The sequence below is a fragment of the Balaenoptera musculus genome, chromosome 2 (assembly GCF_009873245.2).
Source record: "Balaenoptera musculus isolate JJ_BM4_2016_0621 chromosome 2, mBalMus1.pri.v3, whole genome shotgun sequence".
NCBI classification, from domain to species: Eukaryota; Metazoa; Chordata; class Mammalia; order Artiodactyla; family Balaenopteridae; genus Balaenoptera; species Balaenoptera musculus.
Genome location: NC_045786.1, coordinates 11,620,996 through 11,638,164, shown reverse-complemented (window position 1 = coordinate 11,638,164; position 17,169 = coordinate 11,620,996). Strand labels below are relative to the sequence as shown.

Here is a 17,169-nt window from a genome sequence, read left to right as displayed (position 1 = left end):
TCACCTGTTGGGGCCGACGGGAGCGCGCGGCGCGGGGCTGGCCGGGGCACAGCCCGCGTTCCTCGGGGGCCCGGCCCGCGGGCGGGCGGACAGACGGACGGACGCGGGGACGCGCGCGCGGGGGGACGCGGGAGGCCCGGCGCTGGAATGCAGTTTTCCCCGGCGAGAGAGACTTTGTACCGGAGTGGAGAGTAGTTTGGGGTGGGGTTTCGCACCGTCCCCTCCTCCCCACCCCCGGGCCCCCTTCCAGGCGCTTTCTGGGAGCTTTTTCAGAACTGCGCTCTGAAGTTTAAAGACCAGCGAAGGGCCTGGGCCGTAGGCAGGGACAATGGAAGAAAATGAAAGCCAGAAATGTGAGCCGTGCCTTCCTTACTCAGCAGACAGCAGACAGATGCAGGGTAAGTAACAGGCTCATTCAAAGATGGAGTTACGGTTCCGCGTGTCCCTCGCCGCTGCTGCTTTTAGAACTGCAGACCGGGTGCCTGGCACAGAAAAGGCGTATTTCTTGGGGTGGTGCGTTTCCCAAACTGAGTGGAGAGCTGTGAGCTGGACTTTATCTCTGGAAGGATTTGCTTAAGCAGCAAAAGAAGTGGCGGGGTGATGTCACGTTTGTAGCCCCGTAAGCCGTCAGTACGTGCTAGATCTCTAGGCAATGACAAATATATCGCTAAAAGCAGCTTTTCATACTCACTGCTCCAGCCGTGGGAGAGAGGAGCTCTTTCTGGAAAGCTCTCTCTGGGACGGCAACACTTCCATTCATTGGTTGGGGGATTCCATGAGGCAAAGGCACGTTGGATGCAAGTTTTGTCGTATTTGAGAGTTAAATCGCAGAGTTTGGGGCTGTTTTCTTTTCCAGATCGGAACAGCAGGGGTGCACTTGTCCAAGTGGGGGAGAGATGGAAAACTCGGTGAATTTTCTGTATGTTTTAATTCAAAAGTTGGGAGCTGTTAGATAATTTTGGTAAAATTTCTCCGAGCAGTTTCCCTTTGTGTTTATAATAGACTTGTGTTTTCCGTAGGGAATTTCCAGAAGCTTATGTTGTTCCAAAGAAATTTTGCAGTGGGGTTGGGTTGCAGTGGAGAAAGGACTCCTTTGCTGTCCGGTGTCTGACGTCTGTGATTCCAGAGCCTACCCTGCAGTATCATACAGGCAGCATGTTCGGACACCAAACAATCGAGAAGCCCCCAGCCCCCAGCCTACCCCAGGTTCATCCGGGGGCCAGTTAGTAATGGTGTTTGCGGGGCTGCTGTGATGTGCGTGGGAGAAGCAACAATGCACAGGGGAAAAGGTGTGTGTTTTTTAAAAAGGCAAAAGGGAAGTAACAAATGACTCATCCACACCGAAAATGCAAAACTAAGCCAGACAGAAGAAAATGCAATTAATTAGAAGAGATAGACACACACACACTCCCAGCCCCCCACCAGTGAAATGCAGGAAACCTTAAGACCAGTAAACCCTGGAGAATCCCAGTCGCGTAGCCATCAACTAGCCGGCTGTGTTTGTGCTTCCAAAGCACCACGCTCTCCTCAGTGGGGCTCCCTCGCCTCCCTTTCTCTCCCCATTTTGATAGACAGGATCCTACAGCAAGAATTCAACCTCTGCGCTTCTGTTGAAATAAAAATACTCAGAATCTAGAGGGGCAACAAGAGTGGGACCGATTTAAGAAACGACTTTCAAACAACCATAGCAATTCGAAGATACTTCAGCGGCTGGAGACGGTCAGACTGAGTGTGATCACTTTCTTTATTCATTCATTCAATGAATATTGAGCGTCTGTTACTTGGGAGTTACTGTTTTAGCTGCTGGGGATACAGCAATGACCAAAATAGACTAAAAACACTTGCCTTCATTGAATTTTTATTCAAAGGGCCAAGTTTGGGGGGAAGGGGAGTGGTGGAGCTAGACAATGAACAAATAAGGAAAATAGATGGCATATTAGATGGCAGGGTTACCAGATTTGGCAAAGAAAAATACAGAATGCTCAGTTAAATTTGAATTTCAGATAAATGGCAAATAATTTTTTAGTATCAGTATATCCCATGCAATATTCGGGACATACTTATGCTAAAAATTATTTGTTATTTATCTGAAATTCAAATTTAACTGGGCATCTTTTATTTTAGCTAGTAACTCTGTTAGGTGGAAATAAGGCCGTGGGGAAAAATAAGGCAGGGAAAGGGAGGATTGAGTGTGGGGAGGGGGCAGGGGGTGAACCCATAGTAAGGTCATTAGGGAGAACGTCACTGCTGTGATATTTGAACAAGCATCCCCGAAAGAAGTGAGGGAAGGAACAGGAAGAGCATTTTCAAAGAACAGAGTGGGGAAAGGACGGGAAGAAAAGAGGTTAAGAGATAATTCTAGGCCGTATCAGGTAGGGCCTGTGAGAGTGTAGTAAGGACTTGGGCTTCCGTTTCAAGGGAGGTGGGAGCTGCTGGCAGGTCTGAGCGGTCTCATAAAGGGTAGATCCTGGGTGCTGTACTGAGAGTCACCCCAGTGGGAGTGGGGGAGGGCAGGGAGCCCAGTTGGGAGGCTTCCACAGTAAACCAGGCCCTAGCTTGGACCAGCGGGTAGGGTAGTAGAGTATTGAGGATGAAACCAAATTTGCCAAGGGATTGGATGTGGGGTATACGAGAGACAGAGGAGTCAGAGATGAGTTCAGAAATTTTGGTCTGCGCCTTTGGGGAGTTGCCATTTACCTAAATGGGAAAGTGTTTGAGAGGAGTAGCTGAGAGGGTGTTTAATGGCTTGCAAGTGGGTGTAGAGCAGAAAATCTTATGGATTTGGTAGGATCGAGAGGCTTATCAGGCATCCAAGTGGAGATGTTGATTGCGATTTGGATATTCATGGCTGGAATTGAGGAGAGGGGACCGGGGATTGTGAAAGATGGATTAAGATTGGGTCCATGTGCAGAAGGAAAGGTCTCAGAGATGCGCCCCAGGGCACACCAGCATTTAGAGGTCAGGGAGGCTGGAAGTGGTGGCTGGAGAGATTGTGGAAGGGAGCTAAGTATCCCGGTTAGATTTCTAAGATCCGGTTGAGTCCTGGGTGAAAATGGTGCTGTGAAGGAGTGTGGCCTCATCTCCAGTTCTTTGATGCGCAAGAGGCCCACGCAAGGGAGGCCAGGCCTGTGATGCCCGCATCACCCGAGATACCACACGCCCATTCCTATCCTTGCACACTTGATCGTATTTGGCATCGTAATGCCGGTGGCAGTGTGGTGTTCGGGGGCAGAGAACATGCCTTCTTTGTCTTCACATCCCCAGCACCTAACTGAGCACCAGGCATGAGACAGGCGATCAAGAAATACGCGCTGAACTGAAGGCTAATTATACCACCCCCGGGCTTTGAGTTTATCAATCTACAATAGATAAGGATCCCTTGGGTGATCATGTAACTTGTTCAAACCGAGACAGTTTTGAGAGTGAAAGGGGGGAATGCTATAAATAATTTCGCTGGGACGACAGTTGTAACCCAGAACTGTTTGGCAAACTGGGCGCATATGGTCACCTCGAGAATAGCTCTTATAAATGAGGCTCCCAGGGCTAAATCGTCAGCTAGTGAGTAATAACAGTGTGAAAGGGTACTTCCAAGTGCAGAGAGGTGCTTAGTAATTAGCAGTTGAATTTGAATCTGACCGTATCACACTTCCTTTGGAGGCCCTGGGCGCCTCAGAGTGGTCCTGGGGGTTCCCGGGGGTGCACGTCTGCCCACAGCAGCCCTGAGGTGACTGCTTTCGCTCTGGCCTTCAGAGGTCTTGAAACCCCTGTGCAAGTGAAGTGCAGTCAGCCACCTGCTTACCTCTACCAGCCCTGATTCTCCCGTGTCTTAAGATACTAGTATTTACTATGGTGGTAATCATTTCACAATATATAAGTGTATCAATTCAATACATTGTACACCTCAAACTCAGACAAGGTTATATGTCAATTATATCTCAGTGAAGCCGGAAAAAAAAATAGTATTGGCAGCTCCACAGGGTGCAAGCTCGGGGAGTCCCAGGCATTTTGGTCTCTGCTCCGGTCTCCTCTGAAATTACCCCATCAGTTTCTGTCTCTTATCCTGCTTTACCCTTCAGAGCACTTATCGCTATGTGACATTTATATACACATTATCTGTTCGTTGTCTGTCTCCCTAATTATAATGTGGATCCTCTTTGAGGGAAGGGAATTAAGTCTGTCTAGATCGCCATTTCACTACACTTCCTAACCCCTTTCAGTGTTTGGAGCAGTCACTCAATAAATATTTGCAAAAACTGAATCGATCAATTAATCAGCAAACCAACCTTTGAGACAAGAATGCTTTCCTGGGTAGGGGAGGGGCTGTTGCTATTTTGTCTAAAATCTCTACCAGAAACCTTCTCTTTTTTAAAATTTCGTAAGGTTTTTAGAGGAATGTACATAATGATCTGGTTTCAGCTGTAATTTCTGTGCCAATTTGTCTCTGGTGGTGATCTTTATGATATTAGCAAGAGAGCTGGCAAACTGAGGAACCCTGTGGGCCCCCAACAGAATATGTGATACATAGGAGTCAGATAACCTGATTGCTGTAATGTCTGTGGGTTAGCATAATCAAGGTTAATTTTTTTGAACGCAGTGGAACGTGGACATTCTTGGCCGAGTGGATCTGCTGGATGGTTTACCTGCAGGCCACCCTGGGACCTAGGTTCCTTCTGTCTACTTATGACGCCATTCCCCAGGCTCTGGGAGGCTTCTGCTGGAGCTTTTGCATTTAACCGGCCAAAGGGGAAAGAGAAAGGGCACGGAAGATTATTCAGGAGGTCAGGGGCCAGGACTACTGGTGGCCCACGTCACTTCTGCCCACATTGCATTGACCGGGATTAGAACAAGGCCCCAGCTAGATGAAGGGGACTGGAAAATGCACTTTTCTTCTGTGTGCACAGGAGTATGTTATGGTTTGAATACACGGACAGACAAAATGTGGCTGCTGCCGTGGTAGATCCAGATAGATTGTACAGCGAGTCAAAGCTGCAACTCCCCGCGATGTTCCGATGCAAGAGAGCATCCCGGCACAATTGAAAAAGCGACACCTTAGAGACAGCTGACCAGCAGCCGCTGTGAAGCAGTGGGGGACTCCTTCCCTAGGAGGCCAGGGCCTGCCTAATCTGACCCAGGAATACAGTGTCAGGAAAGCCATCAGCCCTGTTCCTGGCTCTCAGGTAGCAGGCAGGCGTGGAATGCCTAAATGATGCCAGGTCCAGATCCCGGACTGCAGGTCAGCCGACCCAGCCCAGGCAACCCGAGCGGGGGCCAAGAAGCCAGTCTCGGCAGCTCCCGCAGTCTCCCGCCTGCAGGATGATTTGCTGTGTGGGTGTTTACCTTTGGATGACCCATCTTCCATAATCCACCACCTCCCCAGCATACCTGGTACATACCTGCCCCTCCCCATGTCCCCACTTTCTACTTTTCCTTTCCAGAAGTCTCCATCCCAGCCAGGAGGCCCTTTGAAACTCAGAAGAGTCTCTCTCTGGCACTTCTGCCCTCTTGATCCCCACCCACTCCTGCTTGGGAAAGGTTGGAGGGGCCATTCTCCACTGGAAGCTCCCGTCTTGCTCTTGGCCCTGCTGGAAACGAGCTGCTGGGAGGGATGGCTCTGGGCTGGGGAGGGGCAGGGAGGGAAAACTGGAAGCCTTGTCTTCAGGCTCCAGCTTCATTATTTGTTTGACACCGATTCCCAGAATAGCAAACAGCTTGACACACCCAGACTTAAATGTTAGCACCAAAGCGCACTGCAGGCAAGGTTAGAACTGTGTTTCTGTTTCCACGCCTTGGGCAGCATGTCCACGTGGATAGTGCGGAATGGGTGGGACTTGAGACCTCTGACTCCGCGCTGAGGAACTGTGACCACACACCCTCTGCTGCTCCCCTTTGTTTGTTTCCTGCTCGGCTGAAAGATCCCGTTCTCCCCGGATGACCGGAACGGGAGAGCCGTCTCCTGTCCCTCGGGCGTGGGAGTCGGTAGCTTCCAAGAACTGAGTCTCATAGTGGGAAAGGCTCCAGTGACCGGGAGGCTTCGTGTGGGAACGGCGTCGGGTTGTTATGGGTGCCGTGAAAGTGGAGCAGGGGCCTGGTGGGGCCCCGTGAGCAGGTGGGGCCCAGAGCTGAGTGAGGGGCAGGCAGGTGAGGCCGGGGAGGGAGTGGGCGCCCAGGGCAGTTAGATGTCTGCCCCGGGCTGTGCACTGGTGCCATTCGCTGCTGTCCTCCACCTCGCCTTAAACCTCCGTAAGCCCCTGGAGACATTTTAGAAGAATCCACAAGACAGAAAAAATGGAAAAGTAACCTAAGATTGACGTGACCTTCTTAGTGGGCAGTGTTAGGAAGGGTGGGGCTTGGAGGGTCACAGAGTCGGGGGCTGCTCAAAGGTGGACGTTGACAGATGGACTCTGAACTCCAGCTCTGCCCCTCCCCGCCCCTTTCCCGATTTATTTCAAAGAACGTGCAAAACTCTTTTCAGTCTCCAAGGGACTGCTGTTCTGGCTGTTTTGACCCCTTCTGAGGATCCTGAGATGAAACAGAATAGTTCTTGTGAGTCTGTGTGGCAAAGCAAGGCCGAGTGGAACTTTCTGCCCTTGTTGGTAGCTGAAGAACAGGAGTGTTTATCCTTATGGGTGGATGGGGATATTTGTGTGTTATTTCCAGGTGAAGAAATCACCTTCCCAGCGATTCTGTCCTGCTAATTAATCTAGGTGTCCTGGATGACTTTTAAAATATATTATTTTTATGATGTCAAAAGTAATCAAAGGCATTTCCTGGCGGTACAGTGGTTAGGACTCCGTGCTTCCAATGCAGGGGGCACAGGTTCAATCCCTGGTTGGGGAACTAAGATCCCACAAGCCGTGCGGTGCAGTCAAAAAAAGAAAAAAGAAAAAAAAAGTAATCGTAAAAATCCATTTGGAAGTCAGCTGTGTTATATCACGTATATAACAATTTTGGCTAATACAAAACTCACATGCACACACTCACTCAAAAAGATAAGGCTGAACCTCTTCAGATTGCCCACATATTTACCAACCTGAGATACGGCATTTTCTGCACCTGGCTTTATCCCGTAGATCCTGTTACCTCTGTGTCGTTAGAGAAGAAACCACAAATAAGGTAGCCATCACGTGAGCCCATATAATGAGAAGGTAAACTAAATGAATGGAATGATAGTTAATCTCCCAATATCTTTTTTTTTTCCCCAACCCGAAGGTCTTTATTGGATGCTTACTAATGATTAGCATGGGCTGGGTGCTAAGGGAAATTCCAAAGAAACACATGCATGAAAGCTCGTAATAAACAGTCGAGTTCTCTTCTCACAATTTTCTTATTGATCCTGCAGTATCAATAGCACAGGTAATATTATTGAACTCTCCATTTTGTAGGTAGGAAATCAAGACAGACAGACACCAGACGGCTTGGCTAAAACCACATGTGGAGTAGGCAGTGGAGCAGGGCCTAGTACTCAGGGCTTCTATGTAATTCCTACCGCCATCCCCTTCCCTATTGAAAAAATACTTCACTCAATAATTGCGTAACTTGAGGTGCTCCCATGTTCAAAGTGATTTTCAGTGGAAGACTCTTCTCATCATTTGAGGAAAAGGGAACAATTTCCACCCATTCTTCCAGATTTCAATTCCATTATTTCAGGAGTGAGTTGAGCCTCCCTGGTTTCTTACTGAGTCCCAGAGCCTTTTTATTTACTTGTTTTCTTTCAATATCTTTTAATCCAATAGTTCTGTCATTTCCCCTTCTAAACGTACTGCTGAAACTAATGAAAAGTAGAATGAACTAATTGGGCTATTTTTTTCCTTCGCTTTCCTCATCAGTATCTGATGGAGATGCTGTAATTAGCCATGTAATGAGAAGGGAAGGGTAAACGAGAAGAATTATTCCCAGAACACACATCTAGGGGTGAAAAACTGGAGCAGGACAACGAACCAAAGATTACAGTATTTTCTGTGCCTAAGCAAGGGCGTTGTACCTACAGTTCTAGACACAAGCATTTCTAGGTAAAGAAGAGGGAAACTGTATTAGTGTCATTGCCTCTGGAGGAGCTAGTTTATGTGTAAACTCTGGACACGTGTTGGTTTATATCACTGGCATCAAGATTTAGTTCTCTGAGACTCTAGTCTAGAACTCTTAAATATTGGGTGTATTTTCTGTACTTAATTTTTTTTTTTAATTTTTATTTATTTATTTATTTATTTATGGCTGTGTTGGGTCTTCGTTTCTGTGCGAGGGCTTTCTCTAGTTGCGGCAAGCGGGGACCACTCTTCATCGCGGCGCGCGGGCCTCTCACTATCGTGGCCTCTCTTGTTGCGGAGCACAGGCTCCAGACGCGCAGGCTCAGTAGTTGTGGCTCACGGGCCTAGTTGCTCCGCGGCATGTGGGATCTTCCCAGACCAGGGCTCGACCCTGTGTCCCCTGCATTGACATGCAGATTCTCAACCACTGCGCCACCAGGGAAACCCTGTACTTAATTTTTAAAGATAAATAATTAGCAAATACACTCTTAAATTGGAAACTTATTTTTTAAAATAATTTAGAGTATATTTATAATAAAAAAATTTTTTTTAAAATTTTTAAAAAGTGGACTTCCCTGGCAGTCCAGTGGTTAAGACTCCATGGTTCAAATGCAGGGGGCATGGGTTCAGTCTCTAGTCAGGGACCTAGGATCCCACATGCTGCGTGGCGTGGCACAGCCAAAAAATAATTTAAAAATTAACAAATAGAGAGTATTTAAAAGATTTAAATTTGCATATCTAATACCAGTTCAACCATGCTTATTTTATTAATGAAAACAGTGAGGCTGAGAGAGGTCCCGTTGTTTGTCCTCAGTCTAGGATTAAAGGCAGGACTCCCTAGACCCAGCCCTGTCTGTGCTTTTTCCAGGGAATTCAGTGGACAAGGATACCTTACTCTGCCTGCGTCTGTGTTACTGTATATGAACTGCTCTACATGAAGAGAACTTGCAAGCTTCTGAAGTACTTCAGAATGCTTATTACTTCCTCTTCCTATTCTGGTTTTTGTTCTGTTTTGTTTTGGGTTTTTTTTTAAGAAGTAACTCCTGGGACTTCCCTGGTGGCGCAGTGGTTAAGAATCCGCCTGACCTTGTAGGGAACACGGTTTCGAGCCCTGGTCCGGGAAGATCCCACATGCCACGGAGCAACTAAGCCCGTGCGCCACAACTACTGAGCCTGCACTCTAGAGCCTGTGAGCCACAACTACTGAGCCCACGTGCCACAACTACTGAAGCCCACTTGCCTAGAGCCCGTGCTCCGCAACAAGAGAAGCCACCACAGTGAGAAGCCCGCGCACTGCAACGAAGAGTAGTCCCCGCTCGCCGCAACTACAAAAAGCTCGCACACAGCAATGAAGACCCAACACAGCCAAAAATAAATAAATAATAAATAAATGAATTCATTAAAAAAAAAAAAGTAACTCCTCTTTCTCAGTTAACTGAAATATTCAAACCTGACACTCCATTTGCCATCCACTGAGAATGAGTGGAGATTCCCTATGCGTGGTCATTGCCGGCCTCAGTTGCTCAGTTCTAAGTAGGAATCACTTGTTCTTACCTGGCCAGCTCAGAGGCCAGGTGTCTGGGTCAAGACCTTCAAAATGCACCATCTCTCTTCCCTTTTCATTGAGTATTTCAGATAAAATCTGTTTCAAGTAAAACGTGTCTAAGCCTTTACATCCCCTTGATTATTACCTGTAATAATATTCTTCTGCTTGCTTGGTTTGTGATAACAGGGAGAAATTGAATTTTCAAGTGGTTCACATGTCCATGATTATAATGGCTATTTTTGGTCTTGGAGATAAAACAAATGTTTCAGAAACCACCTTCAGATTATAAAAATATAAAAAATCCTGTTACCAGGATGAAACTGTGTTTAAAAATAAAGAAATAATCAGAATCACGGAAGTTAACTTTTCTGTAATTACAGATGAAGGTGAAGGGTAACCCAAATTGCCTGCAAACTAGTCCGACCAGGGGTTCTCGTTTTGAATAACCTCAGGGAAAGAGTCAGAAATTGTAGAGATTTTGCTGCAACATCTTGATTTCTAAAGTGCAGTTTTGCATATTTCTTTCGATTGGTGATTTGCTCCCCTTCTTGCCACACACACACACACACACACACACACGCACAAATGTGCTAAGTTGCATTCATGTATTAACAGCTGCCACAAATGCTCTTGGTGCTCTGTAAATGAGATTTCTAGTGTGAAATCATTAATTGTGAGGTGTATCTTTTTTGTTTTTCAGAACAAGGAAAGAGCAATCTTCAGGTAGCATCCTTAGAAGATGCAGAATGTCGCAGAACCAAGGAACGCCTTTCTAATGGAAACAGTCGTGTTTCAGCTTCCAAATCTTCCCGAAACATCCCAAGGAGACACACCCTAGGTGGACCTCGAAGTTCCAAAGAAATACTGGGAATGCAAACATCAGAGATGGATCGTAAGAGAGAAGCTTTCCTAGAACATCTAAAGCAGAAATACCCCCATCATGCCACAGCCATCATGGGCCACCAAGAGAGGCTGAGAGACCAGGTACAAATATGCTGCCATTTCACTCTGCAGAGCTCATTCTTTTTTTTTTTTTTTCCTTTTTCTTCCACTTTTATTGAGATATAATTGGCCTATGGCGCTGTACATTTAAAGCATACAGCATAATGATTTGACTTACATTCATCATGAAATGATTATCACAGAAAATTTAATGAACATCTATCATCTCATTTAGATACAAAATGAAAGAAATAGAAAAAAATTTTTTTTCCTTGTGATGAGAACTCTTAGGGTTTACTCTCTAAACAGCTTTCATATATAACCTACAACAGTGTTATTACGTTTATCATGTTTACTTTACATCCCGAGTACGTATTTATTTTATGACTGGAAGTGTGTACCTTTTGACCACCTTCATCCGATTCCCCCTCCCCGTGCAAAGCTCATTCTTTAATGAACATGAGGGAAAGTAAAGACCTTCAGTTTAAAGGGGAAACAAATAGTTGAGTGGATTGTGCCCACTGTTGCGTTGTCCCAGATCTCTTTGGGGGGTTATGGGAAGGAGGCAGATTGGTTTGACCCGACGGCTCAGCCCTCTTTACCAGCAACAGTAAGAGAACCGGAGGTGAGAGAAGAGAGACCCGGAGAATATGCAGTTCCCCTAAAAGAGCGTCCCAGCTTCAACCACAAATACATGTAAAGTGCAGGCAATGCACGGGTATCACTTGACTGAGTAAAGCACGGGACCAACTAATGTGTACCCCGATAGCACTGAGTGCTGGGCACAGTGAATGAATGAATACATGCATACCTACGTACATACATTTTTCAGGCTAAAACAGAGCATGCAAAGGGGTAGACTTGTGATAAACCCCTTTTCCTTAAAAAGCTGACATTAAGGTTTTGTTTCCTGCTCTTTTTTCTTTCCTAATCGGAGATGTTTTCCTTTTGCATGCTTGGCTTTCTGCTGTCATCAGCTACCTGTTTTCTCAGGTTATCTTGACAGCCATACAGATATCACCCGCCTGTGGCTCAGGATGTTTTTGTTTCTTGTCTGTGTGTAGTTACTTTTTAGCAGACAGCGTGGGTTTGGGGTTACAGGAGATGGGGGGGGGGCACCCTCCTCTGTACCCCTCACAGATAGGCGTCTCCATCTGCGGATGGAGACCATGGTAACGGAAGCAGAGCACACTTAGCCATAGGACTGGTCGGGGACAAGGGCAGGCTGTTATTGATTTCGACACTAATTGAAATTAGTAGAGAGACAGGTAGAGACAAGCTCTGTGTTTTAAGTCTGCTCTCTTGCCAGTTAGTTACAAAAGCGATGTCTAACTCGGCTTTTGATCGTCCGTGGAAATGGAGATTGGCACCATCCTGAGTAATTTAAATCTATACTTTATCCTCAATCTCCTGTGCCCCTTTAAGTGGAAGCTTCTCTTCTATGAAATCTTTATCAGAGTGCCTAAAAATGTGAAATATGCCTCATGAACTGCATGTTGAAAAGTTCACATTCCCAAGAGGCAGTAGGCCCAGAAGAAGAGAAACAAAAGAAGAATCCGGGTTGATGTAGAGATGAGCAGATTAATTCTTCAGTAAATAAGAAAAGGATGGCCATCTTCATTTCAAGCATATATAGAAAATACCCCATTTTCTTTTATTTCTATTTATTTATTTTTTAAATTTATCTCCCCACCCCAGTTTTATTGAGATATAATTGACATATAACAAAAATACCTCTATTTTCTATTGATAGTTGGACACTATCCATTTAATCAATGGAGTTTGTGCCTCTCTCTGTGTCATAATATGTGAGGCATCGTACTTTATCCAGTGCTCTTCGGATTGAGGAAACTCAGGACAGTTACGATTATACAATTTGCTAAAGAAAAGTTGGAATTTGAATCCAGTTAAGTCTAAATCCTTGTTTATTCCACTGTTCTATTAGTTGAAAATCATTGCGTATAGAGCAGATAGTATGGTCTGTGTATGGGGTGTAAGGGACATGGGGTGTGTGTGTGTGTGTGTGTGAGAGAGAGAGAGAGAGACAGAGACAGAGAGAGAGAAAGAGACTATAGGGACAGCAATCTGGGTGAAGGAGGCTAGAGAGTTGATTTGTGTTGAGTGAGGAAGGCAAATGTATATTTTTGAAGTTAAAATGTATTATTTTGCAAAGAAATATAGAAATTAGTCTGTCAAAAATGGTAAATTTTCCATTTAAAAGTTTTTTCAATTGCTGTAACTGTTATTATTTGTGATGTCATAATTGTCGCTACTACCATGATGATGATGGCTTTGGATAAAGTTATTATATGGGGAGCCTAAAAATAACCAGAAGGTTGTAAAGGGCGATGGTGTCAAAAGACAGAGAGTAATGAGTGTGGCTGAGTGGCCTCAAGCTCCAATCTCGTGTCACTTGCATCTCCGCCATAATGTAGTCTGGCCATGGCTGGTCAGCTGCCCCATCGTTGGGTAATTTGAGATGAGTTCTTGTGTATTCCAAGCTGACTATCCAAAAGGGGAAAGGCTGTGACGCTGGATCTGTGTATACATTTTTCCTTCTGCTGCTGTGTTGCAAAGGAACCTTAATCAGCATTGTAAACAGCAGAGAGAAGCTTAGGTGACGACTTAGGAAATTCCTATGGACAGCACTTCACCTTCTGTCTTTTTCATTCTTTTTCTCCTACTGCCCATTTCCTCTTTCCTATCCTCTTCTCCACAACACCCTTTGTTCCTCCCTGACCTTCTGACAATGGATTATTCCAGGCTTCTTTTACAGGAAGATCACGTGACCGGCCATAAGGAGGAATGCAAATATCACAAGTCTGATGCACTTTCCAGATATGGAGTTTGTAAACACCACATACTCTTCTGGTGGCTGTTTTCTTGGTTTCTTCCCATAAAGGTGGCCTTAGTGAGAAGAGTGCCAGTGAGAGAAATCAAGAATAACGTGACGAAAATGCTGTATCCGGTACTATACATGAAATATCTTGGTGCTAAGGGAATCCAGGTTCTAATTCCTTGGTATCAAACATCAGGAGAATCAGAGCACGCCTTATGTTTTGAAATATGAATTCAAACACTTGGAAGATTCCTGGTTGAAAACTTATAGTGGAGACTTTGAAAATAAGTCAGTCAAGAATTTTCTTCAGTCTAAATTATTGAAAAGCACAAAGGTTTCCTTTAGTCTCTTCTACTATCTTTAAAAAATGCAGATGACAGTATTACAGGATAGAGCTTATCTGCATGTAGTAGACGGAATCTTTATTACTCCCCAGCATACTCCTGTGAGGCGGTCAGGCTGTGAAGCTGCATCATCTGGCAGTGAAAGGCTTGGCTCTGGGGTCCGGCAGGACTGGGTTGGAATCCACTCTCCACCATATGCTCGGTGTATGATTTGGAGCTGATGACTTAATCTTTCTGTTTCAGTTACCTCATTTGTCAAGGGAAGATAATACCTATATCACAGAGTATTGAGAAAGAAAATGATGGATTCTCTTCCTGTTTCAGTGGCAGCTCTTAGCATTACAGTATTCTGATTTGTGATGTCCAAAAGAAGAGTCTCGGAGGCTCTCATTTTCCAATTAGTGTTTAAAGTCATTTCACTTTTTTATCAACACATATTTGAGTACCTGAAGGTGTTAATTTTTCCCATTGTCAGAGCACAATTTTGTTATATTTCTGAAATTCGCTTGTATTTTTCCTTCATTAAAAGCTTCAAATTTGGATTTCTTTCACTTATTCATCCCATGTATATTTATTTGGCACCTACCATGGAAAAGGCATTGTGAGAAATACAGACAAAGAGGCACGGCCCCTGCCTTCAAGTCAGTAAAAGAAATAAGGCATTCACATACAGAGACTAATCTTTCCAGATCCAGCCTAAATGTCACACCTGCTGAGCTGGTCATAGCATCTTGCAGTACCTGTATTGTAGCATCTAATCGTGCCTTTATTGTGCTTTTACTTATGTTTCTTCTCCCATCTAAAATATGCTTTTGGAGCAAGAACTTTGTCTGAATCACCTTTGTAAAGTCAGCATTTAAGGGAGCACGCAACCAAAATTAGGCATGATTAATTTTTGTTGAATGAATAAATGAACGAGTGAATATTTCTAATACAATTAGAATGTGATGGGTACCATTTGTTTGGTACAGATAGAGAGCGGTGGGGAATCCAGGGGTAAAGAGATTGATGACAGTTTGGTCAGTCAGAAGGGACTGAGGCTGAGAAGCTAAGGAAGGCTAAATAAACAATTACCCTCAAGTCAAGAAGCCAGCAGGTCGGCCAGGGTCTGAATTTCCCAAGTCTGTGGTCTCTCCATTTGTTATTGACCTTGGTATTTGCTTCCTCTGCCTTTCATTTTTCTAAAGTTTTGATAACAAATTACGTAGCTCACAGTGGGTCAGGCAATAGAGACATTCATTCCATTGCCATTTCTTTAAAAAGAGAAATCTTATTCAGTTCCCGAGCATATGAGATAACCATAGAAAATAGATTCGAGTATATATTTTACCTTGACAGAAAGTTACTTTTTTGAAATAGCTCTGAGTTCAGAAAGGTCTGTAGTTCAGCCATCTCTCGCAGTCATCGTCACTGTGTCACTCTACAGTTTGGAAATGCTCTTCTTTCATGTCTTTTCTAGTGAAGAAACAGATGTCCAACTGGCCTCTCTCCTACAGAAGCCAGCTGTCCGCTCCTAGTCTCAGAAACCCTTCTGAAAATAATTTTTCAGTCCTTATTCCTAGTTACACACAGAATTTCTATTTAACTAACTAGGTATATAGTATTCTACAGAGTATTAGTTTATGTGTATTCTTATATCTAATGTGGTCAAATCTTTGGAGGAAAGAGGAACACAGTCGGCCCTCCGTATCTGCGGCTTTCACATCCTTGGATTCAACCAACCGCAGATAGAAAATATTGGGAAAGAAAAATTCCAGAAAGTTTCAAAAAGCAAAACTTGAATTTACTGAGCTCTGGCAACTACTTCTATAGCCTTTGCATTATATTTACAACTATTTATATAACATTTCTATTGTATTAGGTATTATAAGTGACCTAGATGATTTATGGTATATGGGAGGACGTACATAGGTTATATGCTAATACTATGCCATTTTATGTAAGGGACTTGAGCATCTTTGGATTTTGGTATCCGAGGGGGGTCCTGGATCCAATCCCCCATGGCTCCCAGGGACCACTGTACATTTTAACTTGAAAGTCTAATGTGTTCTTCCATTCAGTACAAAGAGTGAGAGAGCTATAAAGGTTATTTTCCTTTAACGTGAACATTGTGGAGGGTTAAAATAAGGAGATAAGTACATGAACAATGACAGTATCTGAAATGGGGTCCGTAAGTCCAGGAGGCATTTTGTCCGACCTGTCGCTGTCTCTGAGTGCCCCTCAGGTCTCCCTAGGTCTCTCTTGTGTGTCCGTGTGGAAATGACACTAGAGCTGTTTTCTCCGTTCCTGATGAGTTGGGCACCACTTCCACTGTCTACTGTATGTAGTCCAGCATATCTGGAGCCTGCATGTAATTATGCTGCCAACTGTGGAAGTGAAGATAAGGAAGATATCTATCAGTCTGTTTACTCAGAACCATCTCAAGTTCTAGTTCATGCTAGTCTTTTAAACAGCCTCTAAAGAACTTTATCCATTAGTGAAGAGCTGTACTATGGAACTTGGAACTAGAGTTTCAAGTTCAAGCTCAACATTATCCCTTCCTCCACTATGGAAGACAGTATGGAGTGTCCTTAAGAAACTGAAAATAGAGCTACCATATGATCCAGCAATCCTACTCCTGGGCGTACATAGGAAAAGACAAAAACTCTAATTTGAAAAGATAAATGTTCCCCAATGTTCATAGCAGCACTATTTACAATAGCTAAGGCATGGAAACAACCAGAGTGCCCATCAACAGTCAGTTGGTTTAAGATGTGGTATATATATGCAATGGAATATTACTCAGCCGTAAAGAAGAATGAAATAATGCCATTTGCAGCAATATGGATGGACCTAGAGATTATCATACTAAGTGAAGTAAGTCAGAGAGAGAAAGGCAAATATCATATGATATCACTTATATGTGGAATCTAAAAAATAATACAAATGAATCTATATACAAAACAGAAACAGACTCACAGACATAGAAAACAAACTTTTGTTTACCAAAGGAGAAAGGGAGGAGAGGAGGGATAAGTTAGGAAGATGGGATTAACAGATACAAGCTACTGTACGTAAAATAGATAAGCAACAAGGATTTACTGTATAGCACAGGGAACTATATTCAATATCTCATAATAACCTATAATGGAAAATAATCTGAAAAAACATATATATATAACTGAATCACTTTGCTGTACACCAGATACTAACACAATATTGTAAATCAACTCTACGTCAATTAAAAAATAAACATCCATTCCTTTGACTGACATCTCCTTATCAGATGGTATATAACTGATTTTGTCAAGAATCATGAAGATCACACAGTTAAAGACAGAAGACAAGAGAAGTCTTAACTGCATTTGAATCAGAAGAGCAGGTATTAAGAAGTGAGCACTGTTTCCAGGTGGTAGAATGAAGGCATTCTTACCCCTGTTCCTTAGTAACTCACTGAGAACAATTAAGGGTATCAACAATGGAAAGAAAGAGGGG

At 44.1% G+C, this 17,169-nt stretch overlaps 1 protein-coding gene across 4 annotated transcripts in view; it reads left to right on the top strand.

The window, feature by feature from the left end:
* The first annotated feature begins 328 nt into the window (after positions 1–328).
* Positions 329–17,169, top strand: part of KIAA1217 (KIAA1217 ortholog) — a 325,759-nt gene continuing 308,918 nt past the window's right edge. For all 4 annotated transcript variants that reach the window (XM_036844418.1, XM_036844419.1, XM_036844420.1 and 1 more), the window contains exons 1-2: positions 329–398; positions 10,271–10,554. In XM_036844418.1, coding sequence (XP_036700313.1) covers positions 329–398; positions 10,271–10,554 — 354 coding nt within the window. The remainder of the gene's footprint in view (positions 399–10,270; positions 10,555–17,169) is intronic.